General features: G+C 31.9%; 1 protein-coding gene across 1 annotated transcript in view; it reads left to right on the top strand.

Annotated features, from left to right (window-relative positions):
• Positions 1-23,796, top strand: part of R3HDM1 (R3H domain containing 1) — a 93,677-nt gene that overhangs the window by 1,898 nt on the left and 67,983 nt on the right. Inside the window, exons 3-8 of the mRNA XM_012725641.1 lie at positions 9,819-9,860; positions 10,332-10,421; positions 14,878-14,992; positions 16,048-16,126; positions 22,449-22,508; positions 22,593-22,733. Of these exons, the coding sequence (XP_012581095.1) occupies positions 9,819-9,860; positions 10,332-10,421; positions 14,878-14,992; positions 16,048-16,126; positions 22,449-22,508; positions 22,593-22,733 (527 nt within the window). The remainder of the gene's footprint in view (positions 1-9,818; positions 9,861-10,331; positions 10,422-14,877; positions 14,993-16,047; positions 16,127-22,448; positions 22,509-22,592; positions 22,734-23,796) is intronic.

Raw genomic sequence — 23,796 nt, 5'->3', positions numbered from 1 at the left:
CTATTTGCCTCCTGCTTTTTTGTTCTACTGAGCTCTAACACTGTTTTGAGAGTTCCAGATTTGATTACTCTTAGAGAAGAATAGAGATTTGATAGATAGTTCTTAGGGTAACAGTCAGTCAACCATAACTGAAAAAAAATATTTGAGGGGGAAAAAGGTCAACTGAGGCTTTTGATACTATACATATATGATGATTTTGAAATAATTACCACTAAGGCCTTTAATTTCATGCATAGATGGAAATTAATAAATTCAAGATAGTTAAGAATTATTTCAGGTGGTACTAGTATTCATCTCTAAGTATTACAGTTATCTATTGCTTTGTGACAAGTTAGTGTAAAAAAAAAAGGGCTAACAATTTTTAAACAACAATTTTTTAATATTATAATTTGTGAGTCAAGAAATGGACCAAAGGCTTGGCTGAGTATCTTTTCTGTCTCACAAGGAAAAAAAGAGGGTCAGTGTTGATTGACAAGCTAGCATAAAAGGCCTAAAACTGTTTTGCTTGACCTACCTTGCACCTTGGTGGCAATGATTGGATTGTAGGCTGATTCTGAACTGAGAGCACTATCCATGATCACTCCAGCATGGTGGGCCTGGAGTAGATAGACTTTTTTTTTTTTTTGATGACTGAGGGGTACCCGACAGAATGTTTAAAGAAACATGCAAAATTGCAAGGTTTCTTAGACTATGCTCATGAGTCCCAGAATATCACTTCCATTATGATATCTTCTTTTTGTGATACAATTTAGTAAAAACAACCCAACTCTAAGGATAATTAAACACCCCCTCTCAGTGTTTTTAACGCTGCTTTAGTTTCACCTTATGAGTAAAGAAAGCTGTTTTTGTGGGAAATATTCTGTCATTCTTACTACAACTTAAAGACCTTGGGGGGGGTACATGCCCAAAGTTATACCTATATTGTTTTTATTCTTTCATTTAATCAGAAACTTCACCTGCTAAAATTTCATTTTATTCTTGATGAAATAGTAAGCCAGTTCCTTTTAGTTTCTTATCTATACCTAACTTTTACTTTTGTGAGTCATATTTATCAATAAGTGATTAATCTCGGACATTGCATTTCCTTCCATATCTATTGTCTTGCCTCTGGCAATAAGCAGAAGAAAATACTAATGACCACTATTGAATTGTGGCATGGTTCAACAGGAAAATTGCATAATTACCAAAACATTTATTGAAAACGTACTCTGTCAAGGAAATACTATTGTAAGCAAAAATGGACATGGTATCTAATATATTCCATATAGTGTGGTGGTGCTAAAGGCTGAGAGAAAGAACAAAGAGAATATGAGAATTCATCATATCTTAGTCCCTTGAATACTATACTTATTTTTATTAAAATGCTTGTTAAGGATTAAAATTCTCTAAGTGGGAATATTCAGACTGTTTATAGAGTGTTTTGAGATTCATGCAAAATAAAATGTCTGACAAGGAGCTTATTGTAAGAATAACACAATAAAGATTTTCCTTTGTCTTTACCTAATATAATATAAAACAAACTGCTTTTAAATGTGAACAAGAAATACAGTGTTTTGCTAGTCAGGTTTATTTATATATAAAGTTAACTTTTTAATTTATTATGAAGTTACTTATTATTAAGTACCTTTTTCCTAGCATGCGCTAAATATTTCAGCTTTTTTTGGTACCACTAAGATACTGCCTGAAGGGTTCATTTGAAATAGCAACTATTATTTTTACTCAGATTTAATTGTATGTACCAATTAATGCAGACTTTGTGTTAAGAGTGTTTAGTATACCAACAAAGTCTATTTCCTTCTCTACCATTCTGAAAGCTACTGTGAATATAACATGTCTGTTGTCTTATTTAGTAGAGTAATACTTAAAGTGACTTAGGAAATAGAAAGGTTTTCCTAAATAAGCATATCTCATTCATCCACTTTCCAGTCTTCATTTCCTGACCATCCCCTAAGTATGTTATTTAGAAGAGGTCATTTTTAAAATGAAGGAATGTCACAGCTTCTTTAATACTGTGAAGAAATGGATACCATTTCCATAAAAAATAATTTTATTAGACTAAAGACAGGACAGCAGGCATTAGACATTACATGTTTGATGGTTCCAACAGAAATCATTTCATATTGCTGTTTACTTTATAAATGATTCTGCTTGGGTGACTGACTTTACTCTTTAAATGTTAGTTGTGTTTTTAATAAAAGTTTTGTTTTGGACTATAATCTTCTTACAGACATTTTAGGACTGTTTTCTTAAGAATTTCTTTAAAATATGTTACCAAAATATGTTACCAGTGCATCTGTGTGCACTGATGTCAAGAAATTAACCTCACATAATTGTCATGGATTTGCTCCAGATTATTTATAGTCGTGAATAATTATACAGTATTTTTTGTTTTTTGTTTTTTTTTGCATAGTAGCTTTTCAACTACCACATACTATTTGGCACAAACTGTTGGACTGGATGGGCAATTCAAATCATGTTGCTAACCTTCTTGTGGAGGAAATAAGACAATTGACTTTTGTTAATAACTCATCTTATGTGCCAAAGTACTTAAATATATGTGTGTGTGTGTGTGTGTGTGTGTATTTGTATGTATGTATGCATCATGTTTTTTTCATACACACAATCAGTTGAAGTGGTAGTTGATAATATACTCAGTTTCTGCAATGAAATGACACTCTCATATCTATTAAAGGTATTTAATATTATGTGCCCATTTATTGGCTAATTCCCATCTAGTAATAGCAGTATCAAACTATGTGATGGAAACTTTGCCTATCACCTTCTAAATTCAGATTTATTTTACATCGTCCTAGAATAATAACAGTCTCTTATACAAACTTTTTTCTATTGCAACAACAAAATTCTGTTAGGAAATTCTGAAAAGCCAAACAGTAGACAAATTCAATGAAACAGAAGTTGGTTCTTTGATTATCAACAAGTTTCACAAACCTTTACCCAGATAGTTTTGTTTTGTTTTGTTTTAATTCATTTATGGGGACCCTCCCTTGTGGTGCAGTGGGTTAAAGCACAGCACTGTGAATCTGGCCACAACGGCTGCAGTGCAAGTTTTATCCCGGGCCCCAGAGGTGATCCACAGGGTGCAGCAAACCTCTCCTGCTTCCCACTGCTCCCCTCAGCAGTGTACTTCCATTAGTCTGCCTGTTCTGCTCCCTGCTCTGTCTCTGGTGATTACTATCACCGCCCTGCATCTCTGACCTGTACCCAAGTAATGTTTGTATAAATTAATCTTTAAAAAAATTTACTTATTTATACAAGAGCTGGGGAATAGGCCAGAGGTACAAGGGGCTAAGAGGATTCACTAAAGACAGAGTGGGGATCAGGTCAGGCAGATTGACTGTAATACACTACTGAAGGGAGCTGTGGATGAGACAAGATAGGTTTGCTCCACTATGTAGGTCAGCTCCTGGCCAGGGGTCAGACTTGTGCTGCAGTGGATGGGGATAGCTTCATAGTGCTGGCTTAACCTGGGAGGCCCCTTTAACTGGATAGATTTCAAAAAAAAAAAAAAAAGAATGCTCCAATTACCAAAATGAATGAAAGCAGGGATCTTACTTACCAATTCTACAAAATATAAAAAGATAAGAGAGTACTATGAATTATTGTATACCAACAAATTGAATAATTTAGACTAAATGGCTAAATTTCTAAAAAAGAAATTTAAAACATTAATATACTTATAAATAGTAAGGAAATATTAGCAGTAATCAAAAATCTCTCAAAAAAGAAAAGCCCTGAATCTGGTCACTTCAGTGGTGAAGTCTAGCAAACTTTTTTTTTTTTAACATCATTCTTCATTTTCTACCAAACTTTTAAAAACCTAATTATCAGTCTTTCTCAGGTTTTTCCAAAATATTAAATAGGAAAGAACACCTATCTCAAATAAAATAACTATGTAGCTTGATCAAACAGTTTATTCCTGGAATGTAAACATGATCCAAAGTATGAAAATCAGTCAGTTCATTGTATCATAATAGCAAAATTAATGGGAGGTGATTCACTTGATTATCTCACTTGATTCAGAAAAAGCATTTCACACGACTCAGTGCTCTTTTACAGTAAAAACGTTCAAAGAATAGGGAATTGTTAGATAATAAAAGCACATATTAGTAAAAACCCATATTGAATATTACACTCAATGGTGAAAGTCTGGAAGCATTTCCTTTAAGATCTGGGCTAAGACCAGGATGCCTACTTTAACACTGTTAACACAGTATTGTAAATTCTTGCCAAGCAGTTAGAGAAGAAAATTTAAAAAGACATCCTAGCAGAGAAGGAAGAAGTAAATTATCTTATGTACAGGTGTATGATCATTAATATAGAAAATTCTGTGATTCCACCAAAAAAAAATGTCAGAATGATTGAATTTTAGTGAAATAAAAAGGTAAAATAGTAAAGTCAAAACATAAAATCATGTTGAATTTATGGTCACATCAAAAGAGATCAACTTAATCCAGAGAGTGAAAGACTTGTACAATGTAAACTATAATAAACTCTTTTGAAAGAAATTGAGGATTACATGGCTGAATGGAAACACACCCTGTGTTCATGATCGCAACACTTAATGAGTTAAAATTATCAATACTGCCCAAAATAAAATACAGTCAATGCAATTCCTGTCAAAATCCGGATGGCATGTAGAAAAGCCCAGACTAAAATTCATTGGGAATTTCAGGGCACCCAGAATAGACAAAACAATCTTGAAAAAGAATGTGACTGGAGAACTAGTATTTCCCAATATCAAAATCTTAGCTCTGAGGCTACTGTACTCTAATCATTGGGGTCCTGATGTGAAGACAAGGCACACAAATATTGTAGAAGAACTAAAAATAAGCCCTTACATACATAGTAAGAAGGTTTTTGACAGGGGTGCCAAAAGCACATTAACTGTCATTTCAACAAATGGTGCTGAGAATACTGGATGACCACATGCAAAAGATTTGGAGTTTAGACCCTTACCAACCACCATTTATAAAAATTAACTCAAAGTGGATCAAAGACCTAAACATACGAGAACTGAAATATAAAACTCTTAGAAGAAAACAGAAGCAAAGCTTTTCAACATTGAATTGGCAATGATTTTTTCCTAAATAAGACATTACACAAGAGAAATTGGAACCCTGTGTACTACTGGTAGGAAATTGAAATAGTATTGCCACTGTGGAAAGCAGCATGGTGGTTCCTCAAAGAATTAAAAATAGACTTACCTCATGACCCAGCAGTACCACTTTTGATTATTCACCAAAAAAAAAAAAAATTGGAATTAGGATCTTGAAGAAATAGTTGTACACCCATTATGTTCAGATCTATATTACTCATAGTAGCCAAAATGTAGAATCAATTCAAATCCATCCATTGATGGATGAATGACTTGGCAAAATGTGTTGTATATAATTAATAAAAGATTATTCAACATTAGAATGAGAAGACATTCTGCAATATGCTACATATGTGAACCTTGAGGTTATGTTAAGTGAAGTGAGCCTAACACAAGAAGGATATACCATATTACCCACTTTTTAGAGGTATTTTTAGAGTATTCAGAATCATACAGAGTATAATGGTTGTAGCCAGGGTTTGTGTGCTGAGGGTAGGTCGAGAGGGTGGCGAGGAAGTGGTGTTACTGTTTAATGGGCACAGAGCTTTAATTATACAAGATGAAGAGCGTTGCAGATGTGTGCTTTGTGGTGGTGATGGTTACACAGCTTTATGATTTAATGTTACTGAACTGTTCACTGAACATGATTAAGATGGTAACCTTAATGTGTATTTTTTCACAGCAACAATTATGAGGAAGTGTGAAAAGCGTGCTTTAAATAACAAAAGTTGAGTTTTGAAGTCGTTATGTTCCTACATAAAGCCAAATGTGGCTGACAAGTTGATACCAAAAATATAAAACAAAAGATTATTTACCAGTTAACAACTTGGTTCCTCTGCTTTATTATGTGTACTTGTGTGTTTCTGGTTTATGCTGTTTTCTTGTGTCTCTCCTTTGCTATTTGAAATGAAGTAATAAATTTATTTTTATTGAAGAATACCACTTAGGCACTCTATAGTTGCTTTTATAATACTGTATTGGTTTTGTTGCCACATAACATATTACTACAATCTTAAAGGTTTAAAACACCACCCAGTTATTGACTCAGTTCTTTTTAGAAGTTAGGGTAGGTTCATTTGAGTTAGTTCTCTCTTTAGTTTTACAAAGCCAAAATCAAAGGTGCTTTTCAGATTTGACCCTTACCTTAAAGACCAGTGAAGAATTTGCTTCCAGGCTCTTTCATTTGCTGACAGAATTTAGTTCATTGCACCTGGGTCTAAAGTCCTTATTTCTTGGCTCATTGTCAGTTAGAGCCACACTTTACTCTTAGAACTGCCTGTATTCCTTCTCTCAACATCTATCAGATCCTTCTCACATTTTGAGTCTGACTTTTCTTTCTTCTCCAAATAGAAAAAAAAACAACCCTCTACTTTAAAGGGATCAACTAATTGGATCAGACCCAGCTGAATTATCTTTGTATCTTAAGGTCAACTAACTTGGCTGGGATGTTGAGACTATATTTGCACTTCTATCTACAAGTAATGTTTGATACACAACAAGGTTTCTTTTATAGGTGTGATATAAACCTACACTGAACTAAGATTCTGAAGCTCTTGAATTCTGTTTTAAGTGTTTAGTAACTGATCCTGGACTGTGAAATTCATGAATTCAGGAACTGTCTTCTTCACCTTTATAGCTACAGTGCCTAGCACTGTGTGGGGTATAAAACAGTGACTTAGAACACAAAGTCACATTGAAGTAATATTATCTCTCTGTGCCTTTTCTTTTTAATTTTTCTTCATCTTTTTCAAAAGTTCCTTATGAATTAAAACCAAGACTCAGCACATATGAGTGTCTATGAAAATTTTTACTATTGACAGCATACACTATCCCCATTTTATAGATTTAAGTTATATTTCATGTCTATTAAGCAAAAGTACCAAATGTCTTCTGACATATTAGATTCCTGATCTGTAATAATCTATTATATTTGTACAGTACTTAGTTTTTAAAAACTTATTTTCAAATTAATGTTGAAATAATACTAGTTTATAGCATTCAGTATTGGGTGTGCGTTATTATATATTAATATCTATGTATAGTGCATTATGCTCACCACTAGAAACTAATTCCATCCTTCACATACTATTGACCCCTTTACCAAATTTACCGATAGTCCCTTTCCCCTTCCCAATTCATAACTACTGATTTGATCTTAAGATTCTAAAAGTTTGTTTTTCTTATTTGAATCATTTGTTTGTTATGTATGTTTCTTTACATTACACCTGCACATGAAATTGAATCAGTGTTTTTCTTTCTCTGCCTGACTTAACTGAGTTCCTTCACTGAACATGGTACCTTTTCTAGGTCCATCCATGTTTTTGCGAATGGAAAGATTTTTTTTTGGTATCATTAATAAACATTTATACTTTTAAAATTTTTTGAATATATTTATCTATTTTATTGTTCTTTTCTTAATAAGGAAATAGGGTGATAATACATGGATTTCCTCCTTTTTTAGTGACTGAGGGCATGTATACCAAACTTCTTTATCCTGTCATTTGTAGATGGACTTGTTAGGTTGTTGCCGGCTCCTGGCTGTTATTTAAGTAAAGTTTGATGAACATGAGGAGTGCATTTATCTCTTCAAATTTAGTGTTTTCATAATCCTTGGGTAGGTACCCAGAAATAGGATAATCAAATTGCATGGAATTTCTATTTTTAATTTTTTAAGGAAACTGTACTGTTTTCCTTATGACTGTACCAATTTACATTCCCACCAACAGTATACAAAAATTTTCTTTTCACCATATTATCTACAAACATTTCTTTTTTTTCTTGTCTATTGGATAATGGCCACTTTCACAGCTGTGAGGTAATAACCTCATTGTTTTGTTTTGCATTATCTTAATAAGAAGAGACCTTTTCACATCCCTGTTTGTCGTTTTTAGGTCTTCTTTGGAGTAGTATCTTTGCAGATCTTCATGATTTTTGGTCATACAAATCCCCCACACACTTTATAAGAACTAAAATAACCCTGCATGTCCATTTCAAAAGGTTGAAATGGCTATTGTTGAGAACTTGTGAGAATCACTTAATATGGACTTCCTCTTCATCCCTTGGGCAGATGTAATCCATCTGAGAAACTATTTTTTAATCTACCCTTTTATTGAATCTATTCAAGAACATTGAGAACTAGTACAAATAATATGAACTTTTATACAGATGAGAGTAAATTGAAGTCAGAGTCACCTGAAACAAAACCAGAAATTTAAAACCAACTCTTCTGTATGTGAATCCAGCTATATTTGCTAATAAATCATCTCCTTTATTTTAAAATATCTTAATGGAAAATTTTGTATCTTAATACTTAGAATTGTAAGGGATTGAAGCAGAAGATGAGAAGTAAGTCACAAATGCTTTTCCTTCTGCTGCCTGACAACTCCTTTAATCATATGCAGTTTGCTTGTATTCATCTATTGATTTTCTCCCACCCTTTTTCCTGTAAGTACTTTGTCATAACACATTTTTTCATTCAATTTTTAATGTCAGTTACAGAAAGCTAGAAATCTTCTTAAACATATTAAAGAATGTAATTAGACACAGACGACAGTACCAACATGTAGAAAGCTCTGAGGCAGCACTGCCATGTGCATGTGTATGCTTAGGCATGCCATTTCCTTCTCTTAAAGTAAACAGAAAGTCATTTTTCTTTATTTCTTTCCTATTTCTTGTTACTGTGGATTTGTGGTAAGGGTAATCCAGGGTCAAGATCCTGTACATATAATGATCCTTATCTCAGGAAAATTTGGGGGACAGACTCTCTGTTACTACAGATACTCATTTCTGTTGGTTTTACAAGGAAAGTCTGTTTGCATGTTAGAATGAAATGGTGACTTTTTTCTGTGTGTGAAACACACTAGTCAGTATTAAAGATGTTTTCTGTTTGCTACCAAACTGGCTTCCTGCTTTTAATGATCATAACTGATACCAAGACTTTGTACTATGGTTGGAGTTAGTAAAAGATAGGAGGAAAATGGAAGGAAGCAAAGTGTATTAAAAACCTGTTTTTGTTGTGGTTAGCAGGCACTTCAGCAAGTTTCCTAGACTAACTCCTGGTATCATAAATTACACCTTGTTACCCTAACAAGTTTCCTAGTCCTGAGATTGGTGATCTGACAATCATGCTGAATATGCATATTGAAGCTCTGCTATTTCCATTTCTGGTTCATTACCACATTGGACCACGTACATAGAATTCTAGTCAACTGATAAGTTGGTGGGGTAGTTCATACAGTGCTGAAAATGTTCAGTAGATAAGTAGTTCTACTCTGACAACAATATACATTTCAAGCATTATCTTCAGTTTCTCAGTACAACTACTTAAAATTGCTAAGTTCCCTTCCCCACCACCCCCATCCTCTTACTTGACTAAAGGGTTTAATATGTTTGAAAATTCTTAAGAATTTTTGTCATATTGCTATCTTTGAAGAAGTTTTTAGGTTTCGTTTATTTAGCTCAGTTAATGCAGAAATTGTGATCTTTTGCTGACTTAAAATGCAACCCACAAAAGACTTTTTTAGAGAGCCTTCTCCAAGTTCTTTTAGGGAAAGAATCAGTGTTTTTCACTTGAAACCAACTTGGATTTCCTCATTTACCATAATTTGTGTAGTTGGTTTCTCTGTGGTTTAGAATTATGATAAGAAACAAACTTCTGTTTCAGTATGAAATTTAATACAAATCTTTCTTATTGTGTATTCAGCGGCCATTGCAGTCATTTGGACAGACAGGAAAAAGGTCTAAGGTATTGTAAATATTTTGTGCTGGCATGCCAAGGGCCTTCTTCCATGCTTGATGAATCCTTGTTTTCACATAGCGCTGCTTTCAGTTTAGTTTTGTCATATTTTGTTTGGAGCAGAAAGCTTATTTTGTTTAATTTGAGATTTTTGTCTTGCCTAGTTGCTTTTGTGCATTGCTTTTATTATATCTTTAATGGCTCTTTATCTATAGAGAAAATGGTTGTCTCACCATTTTTGTGTTTTGAAGTTGGAATTATTCCCATTCTGGCTGTCACTATAATTTTCAAAAGTGCATTATTTTCTTTTCCTCTTAACAAAAGGTTTTAGTGATGTTTAATGACCTACTTAACTTGCACATTTCACCTACTTTTGTGTAGCAGAGAATATTTATAAAGATACTTAAGAAATCCCAGGAAACTTTTGGTTATGCCCTACATTTGTGAAATGTAGTGTTAATTTTAAATACTTTTCTTTAGTCAAGCTCAAAGTTAAAGCTAGTTCGGAGCCTTGCAGTGTGTGAAGAATCTCCACCACCCCCTACAACAGAGATAACACAGGAGAACCAGGTAAAGAAAAAAAAAAGGCAAAACAAAAATACTGTTATTTAAAGCCATGGTGGAATGACCTGCTATCTGGACAGTATTTATTCATAGAATTTAATAGAGATTTTATGTGCACATGATGTTATATGTTATTTTCTTTGTACTAGGTTAAGGTAATTTGATAATACTGCACACAACACAGGTGAAAAGTTGGGGAAACCTTGTTAGTTACTTCAAGATTTAGTGTAGTGGTTTCTCTCTGGGAAAACTCAGTGGTCATATTACTGATTGGAAATGAGGCTTTAAAGAAATTATAAGTTATTGAATAGTTATAAAATGTTAAAGTAGTACTTTCAGTGGATCTAAATATAATGAAATTTTCCCCTTTGGTTTTGGATTTTAGATAATTTGTCAAGCACTGCTGTAAAGAGGAAAATACTTAAGACTTGGGCTGATACACTATTTTATTAGTATGGTGAAGCCAATTTCATATTTGTTTGGATCAAACAGTTATCTAATAGTTCTGATACTTCTTATTCTATGCTGTGAAATGCAGAACAGCTGAGATTCAGCCAGTAGTTCATTTTGTTGTTTGCATTCTACATAGTGCTATTTACTATTTTTCTGTTAATCCCAGCTCCTTTGACTTAGACATTGTACATAAATATTTTTGAATCCTCTACCAGTGTTTTCCAGCTTGGTAACTTTATATAAGCTGTTTTACATTTTAAGGACAAACTAAAATTTCCTTACAAATATCAAACTAACAGTTATCTTCCAAAGAATTGAGGCAACTATGGCTATTTAGAAGCCCTGATTGAAGAAAGAAAATAGAAACCATTAATAGATTGTACTTCTACCCCTCACCCCATATTTCCTGAACATGTAGTAAATACCAGTTTTATATTTTTGATTCAAACAAAAATTAACGCTTTTATAATTTCAAAGATAATACCCTCAGAAGCCTACTACAGATACTAAACACATATTTAAAATATGTTGTTACTGACTATGTTTCTGTATTTCCAAAATGCAAGGAAATGGAGGTTGTGTTTATTCTATAAAATAGATATCTTTTTAGCTATAACACTTTCTAATAAAAATAGAAATACAGTCAAAGTATTTTACTGAGATTGTCTGGAGAACATTTTCAAATGGAGATAAGGCTAAAAAGTGTTACAATAAACTCTAAGACAACTTCAGCAAAGTTTGTTTTTAGAAATAACAATCTTTAAAAGTTCTTTTAAGTTACTGAATACTTCTACTCAGGGTTGGAAGGAAAGCTGTGTAATTGGCTCTAAATTAATGTCTTATAATTGACTATTAAGTGTTACACTCTCATAGCTTAATGAAATAATTAGGCCAGTGATACTCAGGAAATGACAAAGGTCAGGCGTTCATAAAACTGTTAATCTAGAAAAAGTGCATACTCTCCTCCCATATGATCATGTATGTGTATATTTCCAATTTTTTGTACAAAAACCCACCTTTGTTGTAGCAAAGTGTTAGGTTCTTAAATGTTCGTTGCCAGAGGATTTCACTTACAATGAGCTTAGAAATGGAATTTATGGAAAAATGAGAGAAAGTTATTTATCCCCAGGGGTTAGAAACAAAGTAAGCAAACAGGTGAGGATAGGAAAATATATACATGTCATAAAAAGAAGCCACATCAGTTGGAATATGAAATTTATAAAAGATGTAACACTAATAGTAAAATATCAATTATTAGGTCTGATTAATATCAAATTGTGCAAGGTTTTGCATAACATGGCAAAAAAAAAAATACATACTTTGATTTACTGACAGTTGATAATAAAAAACAATGAGTCCAAAAACAGTCATAGACAATGAGAGATACGTTTTCACATTGGGGTTTTAGGCCCCTCAGCAATTTTGGTCTCTGTTTTGTTTGCTCGTTTTAAAAAAGTATATGCTTTCAAAGAAAAACTGCAACATTATCATTGATTTTACTCAGTACACTTCAGTTTATCTGGAAAATATTGGGAAAATTCTTAACAGTACTACATAAATTTGAATAGTGAAAATTTATACGAGTAAAAAATACCAAGTATATATCTTAATATATATTATTGATCACAAACAACTTTTATATTTACAGTTCAAAAAACTACAGTATGTGAATAATAGGATATACTAAGATAATTATGCTAGAATAAGATACTTAGCTTGAATTGAGTTATTCTACTTTGTACATTCTCTATCAGTTTCTCTTGGGCAATAATTTTTTTTTTCTTTTTGGGATAATAACCAGTTATTACCCTCTCTGTCAGAAATCTAAGGGTGTTTTGTTTTTCCCCAACTATTGAGTTAACTAAATTTTATCTGAATGAAAATTGGAAAATAAATTATCATGAAATGTGCTAATGTCTAATTGTTGATGATAAAGACACTTACTGATAATGCTTGGTTCAGAATTAATCTGGAATAAATTCATTATTCAGAGGGTTGAGAGACAATTAAAAGTAAGCTATTACTTGTATCTTTGAGAGGTAAGTGTCCTCAATAACCTGTCAATGATAGGTTAGAAAGAGAAAAGGAATTATAGCTGCATTTGGTGGTGTCATTGTCATTACAGTTATTTATACTCAGAAGAATATAAAGCAGCACTTAAAATATGTCTCATTTGTTAATAAAATCAAGACCTTAGTTAGGTGCATTAAGCCTATTGACTTTATAATAGCTTATCTTAATAAAATAACTTCATATCAATAATTAAAATAAATATCTTTGAAGGGACAATTTAGAAATAAAATCTTACAGTCATTGCAAGTGCCTTTTAGCAAATGTCTAAATTTTGACATTTTTTTCTTCTGAACTTGAGTTCATAAATTATCTTTGAGTAATAAGAGTAGAAGGTGTAAGTTAGAAAATCTTTTAAATATTCTATTTCTGAAATTTATCTTGGGTTCTTTTTTTATATATTTTAATGGAGGTGATATTTGGATAATCTCATTAGTAAATGTCATATTAAATATGTACTTTATGCTTACAATGAAAGTTGATAAAGATACAAATTACTAGAAGAAAAATTAACTATTGTTTGATGAATATATTAACTCTATTAATGTCAGTCTTTAGTTTGATAAGCAAGACAGAAGATGGACATAAAGCACGTGTTCTTCATTTTCGTGAGATTTGCCAGTGGGTAGCTTTTGCTCTATATTTTGAATTGTGGTGACTGGAAGCAGAATTGAAAGAAGATGAATATAACAATCACACCCTGTAGAAAAATATATATTTGATCTGAAATACTCCCAAATAAAACTTTGAAAATGGGGGAAATTTTAATAGAAATCCTGATGGCCACAAATTGAGGAATCCTGAAATTTGTATTTCCTTTAATAGGATAGTGCATCCACTACCATCACCAAGTGTCACCCAGAAAAGCTACATAATTGTCCTGTTGGGTTTTGTCACTAAATAACAACAGTATAAGTTAGTCTAGAAATAGGCTATCTTTAGTAAAAATTATGTGCTATTTTACCACTCATTATATCTTTGAATAGAGCTATATGATTTTTACTTTTTAGATTATGTGAGTTTATTTCCAATAATTTTGCTTTCAGAAATTGCTTGTAATGAGACTTTTTAAAATGAAAAGTGTAATTGATTTTCCTTTTCTGTTTTACAGACTATGGGAAGTTTATTATCAATATAGCATGTTTTACTTGAAACTTATAAGACAACTTTTTCATAATTGAGATAGAAACAGTGATACATAAATCTCAAGAAGTATTTAAAGTCCTGTGAAGTATGTTTTAGAAAGGTGTACTGAACTTGATGCTCATAGGTTCCTATTGTTATGACAACTGATAATTGTTCATTTGCTTGGCCATGGCATCCTCATTACAAAAAAGATTAAGAAAATCTTGGTTCTGATTCTACAAGGTTTTTTTTTTCTTTAAAGACTTATTTATTTATGCATACAGAACTGGGGTACAGGCCAGAAGAGGTGCAGGGGTGGCAGTGAGAGAATTCACCAGAGACAGAGTGGGGAGCAGAACAGGCAGATCTACAAATTACACTGCTGCGCTGATCTGCTGTGCCATATGGATCACCTCCAGGGCCGGGATTGAACTCATGCTGAAGTAGCTTTAGCCTTGTGCTGTGCTTTAACCTTCTGGGCCACCAGGGAGGGCCCTCTGCAGGCTTTTTGCAGTTAGATACATTTAAAGTACTATAGAATATATTTATTGCCTCTAAAATAATTGAGGATATGTTTCAATTCCTGTGTTCACTCAATAACATTAATTTTAACATTTTCTATTAAGACTTTGATAAGTAGTAATAATATTTCAGTGCTTTAGTCTAGTTTCAATCATACACTTGGGTAAAAGAGAAATCTTTTGTCCTTTTTCTCTGACTTAACAGTTCCGTGTGTCTCAAGTTATAATGTGTGTAGAATTAAAATGAATTGCTTATCTTTGTACTCAGTAGCTCATTTGTTTTCTTCCAACAGGAGAAAATTCAGGTCCAGTTAACACAATCATTTGAAAAAGAGGAGAAACCCTCAAAAGATGAAGCAGAAAAAGAAAAAGCCAGTGATAAATTGCCCAGAAAAATGCTATCAAGAGGTTTGCACTTATTTTTTTAAAGAAAATTTTAATTTCACTATCAATTTTATCCTTTTCCCCTCAAGTAATTACATATAGTATATCTGTATTAAAAGTGATATGAAATAGACTGAAGGAATGATAATTATTTGCTCATCTGGACAAAATGGGGTAACACAATTCTGAAAATCAGTAAGATGCTTCATACAAAAAACTGCCAACACATGCCAGAGTCACTGAGGAAGGTAACTGTCATGATCACTTATTATTCTGCTCCTCATGTTGAAATAATGGAATCACTGTAATTTGAATTCTGATTCCATTCAAAATGTTATTAATCTTTAATTTCTTAAGATGCATGGAGCTGTTAACCAAAATATTTGGTATCCATAAGAATATTCTTGGAAACCCAGAATGTTTCTTTCATACGAAATTTTAGGGACTGCGTAATCATCTATACTACAAGTCAGTAAATAATGAGTTCTTATATTAACCTAGTTATGATCAGTATGATAAACAACACAAGGATTTTACATTAAAAAAATAAACGAATATTTTAAGATACATTTTGAAAGCAAGCCTTTGGAGTTAGACTTCAAACATACCTAAATAAATATTCTACAGAACTAAAATTTCTATTTACCTCCAAATTATTACCTCTATTCATAATCTTAACTAAGTTCTAATTCTTATGGAGGTGTTTCTGAACATGAGGATTGTAAATATGAATATATACTTGAGGCATTTTTGAACATGAGGATTGTAATGAACATATATATGTGTGTATATATATATGTATCTTTACAGAATTCTGAATAAATTAAACTGGCATGTGTAAGAGAATTATTTTTAGAATCTGCACATACATGCATTTATATAACCCATGTCATGCTCATTATTTGGGAGTAGAAAATTGTGGTGATTGAGCTCATCAGAATTCCCTTTTTCTACTTGTCTTTTTTTTTTTTTTTCCAATGTGGGGCATCTCGTTTTATTTAAGATATGCATCATGTATAAAAGTTAAAGGGATTTGTTTTCAAACAACTTTATACTGGGTTTTTGTGTTGTTTTTTTAGATTCCAGTCAAGAATACACTGATTCAACTGGCATAGATCTACATGAATTTTTAGTAAATACATTAAAAAACAATCCCAGGTAAACTAAATTTATAAGGTTTACATGTCTTCTAGAGTACCATATTTTGCTATACATGTCTTCATTACTGAGTTGTAATATTAGAAATTACAATATTTGAAGTACACCAGAAACATTTTAGGTTTTTAGGGCTAAGATGTCGGTCTATTCTATGCACATGTATAAATACCTTTTTGCATTATGCATGTCACCATGACCTAAAAATAATTCCTGTTTTAGGAATTTGGGGAAATACAGAATTACCAAGATATTTTTACCCTTAATTGAGATGGAGAAGTTATCATTACTCATGAATAAGAAGAAAAATTTATAGCTTCATTAATGTTTTCAACCAAATAAGAAAATAGTATGTTCATTTAAGAGTTTTGTTCTTTGTTCAGTTTATAAACCTTCAAGCCAAAGATTTTCTTAAGGTACATTATGAGTCACTACTTTAAATAGTTGTGAAATCCTTTGTTTTGCCAGGTATAAGATAAATAAATAGATTGTAATTTTTGGTAGGTCATTGACCAACCACTTTGAAGCTTTCTCCCCACAAAAATTTACACACTCAAAATAATCTGACCAACACTTCATAGGGTAAAAGATTCAAAGAGCACGTTCCTCTAGATGTTAGCTTCCCAGATTAGTTGTTACTTAAAATCCACTGAAATAAAACTAAAACAGTATTTTGGGTATGTGCATATGGGGTGGGGGGAAGAGTGTGAACAACACTTTTTATCTTCATTGGATCTTATCTCAAGCTTCAAGATAACCTCTGTTTTCATTCAGAATACATAATATTCTATACCATCTTGATTTTTCTTACATTTAACCATAACCAAAAGAAAAACCATTAAAATGAAAATGAAAAGTTGGGTATGGAGTAAAGAAGAAGATAGTTAACTCTGCTTGACTTTTTCTTTTTTGATTTTTCAGTTCAAGTTCATTCTTCAGTGTCCTAACAGAATGATGAATTAAGTGCATGGACCAGACAATTATTGAGCGTCTATCATATTGAACATCTATTATGTGTCAAGCTTTATGCTAAATCTTATAGCTATAAAAATGAATAAGTTATATAATATCTGACCCAAAAATAGCTGTCATCTCTATACTAGGAAAAAAAAAGTTATAATTATAAAAAAAGGCTTTTTCATGATTCTATGCAAACACAAGAGGAGGATCCCAACCTTTGTTTGAAAGGGTATAGGAAGGCTTCAATTAAGAGATAATGATTGAGCTGAATCTTGAATTTAGAGTTCTATAAATAGAAGCTGTCCATATATGGAAACATGGGAAAGGCATTTGGATAGAAACAATGCCAAGGCATAGTAGTGTGAGTGAGAGAGCATGTGATATCTCCACATAGATGGGATTTTACACTCTGATTCTAGTAGGAACATATGTGGGAAGTGATTCTAGAAAGTGATAGAATGAGATCTGAATACAAATCATACCAAATGTGTTTAACATGGAATAATACTATCATATAGGTCAGTGTGAGACACGACTGTAAAGTCAGCAATGTTAAAAAGATCTGTAAGACAGCAGTGAACATTGAAAAATAACTTTACTTAAAATGTTAGTCATTTTACCATGCCACTAAATGTGGCATACTAAGTTGAGGAATAATTAAAAAATTTCTAATGACAGAATCAGATTTGCCTTTTGGAAAGTTTACTTTGGCAATAAAGAGTGAAGACCATAAGCAAGGAGTGTAGACAGGAGAACACAGAAAAGAATAATAGAAAAGGAAACACTTCAAAGATACTTAAGAAGTACCGTACATTGCAGGACTTGGTGACCATTTGAATATGGAATGCTAATGATGTGATATAGTATAACTTAATAGCTTCTAGGTTTCTGGCTAAACTGACAGCCAGTCCCATTAACTGAGGAAGTAGTAAACAGGGGTTAAGCCTGTTTTAAATAAGTATAGTCTGAGGTATCTGATTGGAGAGCCAGGAGATGAAGTTTGTCTGCAGTTAAAATACTTTGGTTTTCAAATAAATGAACCCAACTACAGTAAATAGATTCAGGAGTCAGTGGCTATGAAATTTACTGTGATTGTGTTTTCCCAGAGCTGTGAAGTAATGTCAAGGATGAAATTACATGGAGACAGTATATAAAAGTTAGGTGAAAAAGAAGAGACTGAATCCTATCGATGGCAGAAGACTCATGAGCACATTTGCTTTTAAATTCTACCAAGGGGTTACAGTTTTCAAGGAAGATAAAATAATATAAAGATGAACACAGAAGTAACAAAAACAGCTTAATCACTTGAGAAACTAGGAAGTTGTTGTTAACAAGTCATGCCGTTTGAAGAAAGATCGTGGCCATTAGATCTGGGTGAGCCAAGCAATAAGGAAGAAGTAGAAAATAGATAACTAGTTCAAGTAAAACAAGATGATATCCTAGAGAGTCCTAACTTTGCCTTACCTAAAGGACAGACATCTGTGAGGACAGATTAGTAATCTATTTTTAGCATTCAAATTATTCCTGTTTTGCAATTTTTTGTTTTCTTCTACAAATACAAAGGCTTCAGTTACCTGCATCTGCATTTTAAAGATGTACAATTTAATGACTTTTAGTACACTGAGAGATATGTACACTACTGCTTTTAATATTAACATTAGAATTTTTTCACCACCAAGGAAGAAACTATATACTATTTAGTTATTACTCCACTATGCTTTAAACCCTTATCTGTTTTATGTCTCTACAGATTTCCCTGTTTTGGACATCTCATATGAATAAAATTGTCTGAATGGTCTCATATGAAATGAATATGTATAGTCTTTTGTGTCTTGCTTCATTCACTTAGCTTATTTTCAGGGTTCCTCCTTGTGCCATGTTTCAATATTTTATTCCTGGACATGTTTTTATTTGAATAAATATTTGGGGAACTAATTCATATTTTGTGAAGAAATAATTGTTCAATTAATAGTTCAATATTCTCTCAGTGAAGCTTATAATTAATTGTCAGTTACATGACATAGAATTAATAATTAAATATGGCAAATTTCTACTAACACTTTTAAGATTGAATATTAGTTAGTCCAGAAACTGCTGAGCAGATTTATTTCTAGTACTACAAAAAATTTATTCAAAATTAATAAAATTTATTCAACCTTTCATGTTTTTTCTTGATTATTGGATTTTTATTTTGTTCTCAGTCTAATAAATTCAACTTCAATGTGAAATAGTAATTTTTTAGGAATTCCTGTTGCACACTATATATATTGTGTGGAAATATATATAGAATATATATAAAGAATTAGAACCTCGAAATTGAAGGTGACTTTGAAAGAGATTACACTCAGACATGAATTTATACCATTGTGTTGATTTTTGTGCCTATTTTGTATAAATTCCCTGTATAGCAATACAGTAACAAATGGAATGACCATTTTAAAGGCAATTTATTCTAAAGGTAATGTCATGTAATTGTTCTGTATTTTAAATACTTTCTAAATTACTTTTTTGAAAGCAGAGTTTGAGTCATTGTATTTCTTATGTGCTGCAGAAATTTGATCAAGGTTATATAGAACATTGGAAGGGGGTGGTCATATGGAAGCATTATTGTTGTTTATTTACCACTGATACACCAGCTGCGTTCTTTCTTTAAAGTTATTTCTGGCACACTAACTCTAGAGCACTGGTAACTGTAATTGTTGCCCCTTCAATTTAACTGTGGGTAATAGTTTAATGACCCAGTATTTTTGTTTTGTTTTGTTTTTTAATAAGAAATGCCATGCATTGTTTATTTAAGAGATTGTATTATTGCAGTTTTAAAGAGTGTGCCTATTTTTAGATGGTTTTAGTTCACTTGCTAAACATTATACCTTAGGAAAAGCAACTTGTGGCTCTGTTCATTTGAATCCTATAGTATTGCTTCTATGAGGGATTATTATTTTTTTTTTATTTATCAAAATATCTAACCTTGGTCACATATTTAAAAATTTCAACAGTTGCATTAAGTTATAATGGATACAAAGGAAGAAAGTGTAAATCTCAAGAATTTAGTGGATCATAGATGCCATGAAACTACTAAATCTTAAAGAAACTTATATTGCAAACTTAAAACTTAAAGCTCAGTAAACTAAATAGGTGAACTTAGTTTAAGCAGTAAGTGGACCAAATAATAAAATCCTTAATCCATAGATCTACTTGTGTCAGAAAGAAAAAAAAAAAATCACATGTATCAGTGGCGAGTAAAATTATCTGATTTTATTTTCCTCCTAGGGTACAATAGAAATTTATTTTCAGTGGCAACAGTCACTGAAGAATATTTCACATTGTATATCTTCTGTTGAGCTCAAACACAGAAAACCAATTTAAAGTGTTTATGAACATCAAGTTGCACAATTCAGGTTGCTTTATTTTTCCTACAATAATTATAAAAAATATACCAGGTTGATTACTGAACTTGACCCTAATAGGTTAGATTAAAAAAAGGATCTTAGAATATTGGGGGGTGGAAACTTTATGAAGTTAAAATTTCCCATCTTTCCCCCAAAACTGAAGGAAAAATAATATGAAAGGACCTGAATAAAATTAATTATATCATTTAAATACACATATTAAGCTTCTCTGTATAGTCCATATAAGAATATAATGATAATAAGTATATTATGATAAAATTATTAAAGAATGAAGAAACAGTTATGAGAAAGAATATAAGGTTGTTTTAGCCAAAGACAACAAGGTAAAAGCTGAGAAAGAAAAGAGTTTTTGTGACTAAGGAGGAAATGAGTTTAACAAAGTAGTTGAAGACTAGCTCATGCTGCTTTGTAGTCCGTATTATAGATGGTCAATTCCAAGCCAAGAACAGTGGGAAAGTTGTGGTAATATCTAAACTAGGCAAACACACATTAGTGTGTTTATACTTGTGTTTATAAAATCATTATATATCCTCCATGAAGAATAAATTGGGGAACAAGGGAAGATTCAGAGGGACAGTATCCTTAGTGGTCAAACCAAAGATCCTGATTATTTCAGTCTGGGGTGGTAATTGAAATAGAGGGAAAATTACAATAGTAATTAACTAGACAGGATTGGACTGTGGACTGTGATGGGCTAAAAATGTTTCTAGTAACAACATGCTGGGTGGAAGGTAGTGCCACTTACCAAGTTGGAAAATACTAAAGGAGAATCAGTTTTGAGGGCAAAATTGAATGTTGAGAATTTATGTTGATGTATAATCCTATTTTTAGCATTTATTTGAAATCACCAGGGAGATATTTCAACTAGTATAAAACAAGGTATTATCAGATATTACTCAGTTTTGTCAGACTTATTTTACAGTGTATGGAATGGATCACACCTAAGGGCTGTTGAACAGACTTTTAAGCAACTTAAGCAAAGTATACTGTCTTTGTTAGAATTTGAGAGGGATCAACTATATGATGTTTATTTGGAAGATGAAATTAACCTCTTTAGCTAGTTTTATTGAGTTCTAAAATTTTAGGAAAAAATTGAATAGTTCCGAATTTTTTTTCACATGTATATGAAATTTAAAGTGAGGACAGAATAGTCTCTTGAACCATATTCTTTGTGAGTATGGAGGTGGTACCAATAATTTGTTACCACCAAACTTCACTAAGTAGGACTCTTGGTAGCATAAAGGAACACATGCAGATATTCTATAGTCCTTGTATATTTCACATGTTGCAGAACTTTATTCATTTTTATTTTTATGAGAAAAATTCCCAAAGCCTTAAAATTACATAATTTTACAAAATGATTTGTAAAGTCCTCTCCTGAGTTTGAGTTGGTAATGAATTTCATGTTTTTCTGCCAGTAGTTTCATCTATATATTGTACTAGATTGGATCCCTTAAGAGTAGACCTCTTACTGGTATTGCATGTTCTTCAGAGTACTATTTCTGTGGAGTTCAGCATTATAACAAAGGCATGAGTCTTAACTAAAGATACCTATTTTGTTGACAACTTTCAGCTTTATTCAATAAGAATAAAGACTAATATGTTTTTATTGTCCATGTATTTACAGAACAGATTCATACACGTACTTAGCAGATCACAATATACCTTAAGAATTACTACATTAATAATTGTTGAAGTTGAATAATGACTAAATTGAAGTTCATTAGACTGTTAATTATATTTGTGTATGTATGAAATTTTTCATTATAAAAATTTAGCTAGGAAAAGTTATCTTTCCTTTAATTCCTTTTAAACAGCATAAATATTCTAGCATAAAGCTTATGATAGTCTTCAGTGTATAGTTTTTTTAGGTAAAAATTAGCCATATTAAGTCAACAATTATGATTATTTCAGTGTTAAGTTTTACATATAAAAGTCTTCATATTTTGTTTCAGGGACAGAATGATGCTGTTGAAATTGGAACAAGAAATTTTAGATTTCATTGGTAATAATGAGTAAGTTCTGAGATTAACAAGAAAAAACAATTGTTATTACAGTTCTCCTTAATGTAACTAAATTGACTTTCCTTCTACCTCTAGGTCTCCACGTAAAAAATTCCCCCCAATGACATCTTACCATAGGATGCTATTACACAGAGTTGCCGCTTACTTTGGACTAGACCACAATGTTGACCAGAGTGGGAAGTCTGTCATAGTAAATAAAACTAGCAATACAAGAATGTAAGTATCAAAGAATGTGTGTACATGTTATATATGTGTGCATAATGATAAACTTTTGTCTTTCTACAGTACCTATCATCAAAGGATTTTCATATGATTTAGTAACCCAGTGAAGCTTCATTATATAAACTTATATGAAATGACCAAAATTACACTTAGCTCACAAATAAGGCAGATAAGACCTTAGTAATTTTAAAAAAGCAAACCACAGCAGTATCTGATAACATTCTCTGTGGACATTTAAGTAATGTAATTGCATAGCCATGGCCAACTGAGGCAAAAAAAAAAAAAAAAAAAAGATTTTGACATCTTCACATTTAATTAGTGTTTTATCTGTTAACCCTCCTTTTCATTTGTGTTTTTGTTCTTTTCCCACAAATCTTAAGATGGTAGGACTATTGGTTAATATAGCACTGTGTTTATTTAGATTTCTTGGCTCTGTATAACTTACTAGAAAAAAATTTGTAGATTCAGAGAATACTTAAAGAAGTAGTGTTTTTATAATGTCAGTAGTGTTTTTATAATGTCAGTGAAATAGTCTGCTGATATTTGGGAGTAAAATTGGTCCATTGCAGAGATAACCTAAAATTATAACATGCACACATTACTTCATATGCCTATCTTTAAAGCTAATCCTAAAGTGGCTAGTTAATCTAGAATTTAAACATTGTCATCTGCTTAGTAAAAGAATTTTCTCTAATCAGTCTCATATGTGACTGCAATAGGTGTGTGGTAATGAACAGCAGTCAACTTCATATGCCATAAAGCATGCTTTTTCAGTTCCATGTTTTTTTGCATTTTCTGAGGCCAGACCTCTCAGGTTCTTATCTATATTAATTCACTTTATGTCCCTTCTGTTTATAGTAACCTTTACCATTTAGTGCCATATCGTTTGATGTAACTAAATTGGTTTTCTTTCATAGATACATTTCTGGAACCTAGTATTTTTAAGTGATTGCTTACTAAAGATGGATGTTTGTAAAGAGTCCTGTCTCTTTAGGGATTAAATTTTATCTGAAAATATGAATATGATTCTAATTTTTATCTGCCTGTCTGTCCCTTA

Source organism: Condylura cristata, unplaced genomic scaffold (genome assembly GCF_000260355.1).
Source record: "Condylura cristata isolate star-nosed mole 26May11 unplaced genomic scaffold, ConCri1.0 scaffold00002, whole genome shotgun sequence".
Taxonomy (NCBI): domain Eukaryota; kingdom Metazoa; phylum Chordata; class Mammalia; order Eulipotyphla; family Talpidae; genus Condylura; species Condylura cristata.
Note: the sequence above shows the minus strand (reverse complement) of the source record. Positions and strands in the feature narration are given on the sequence as shown.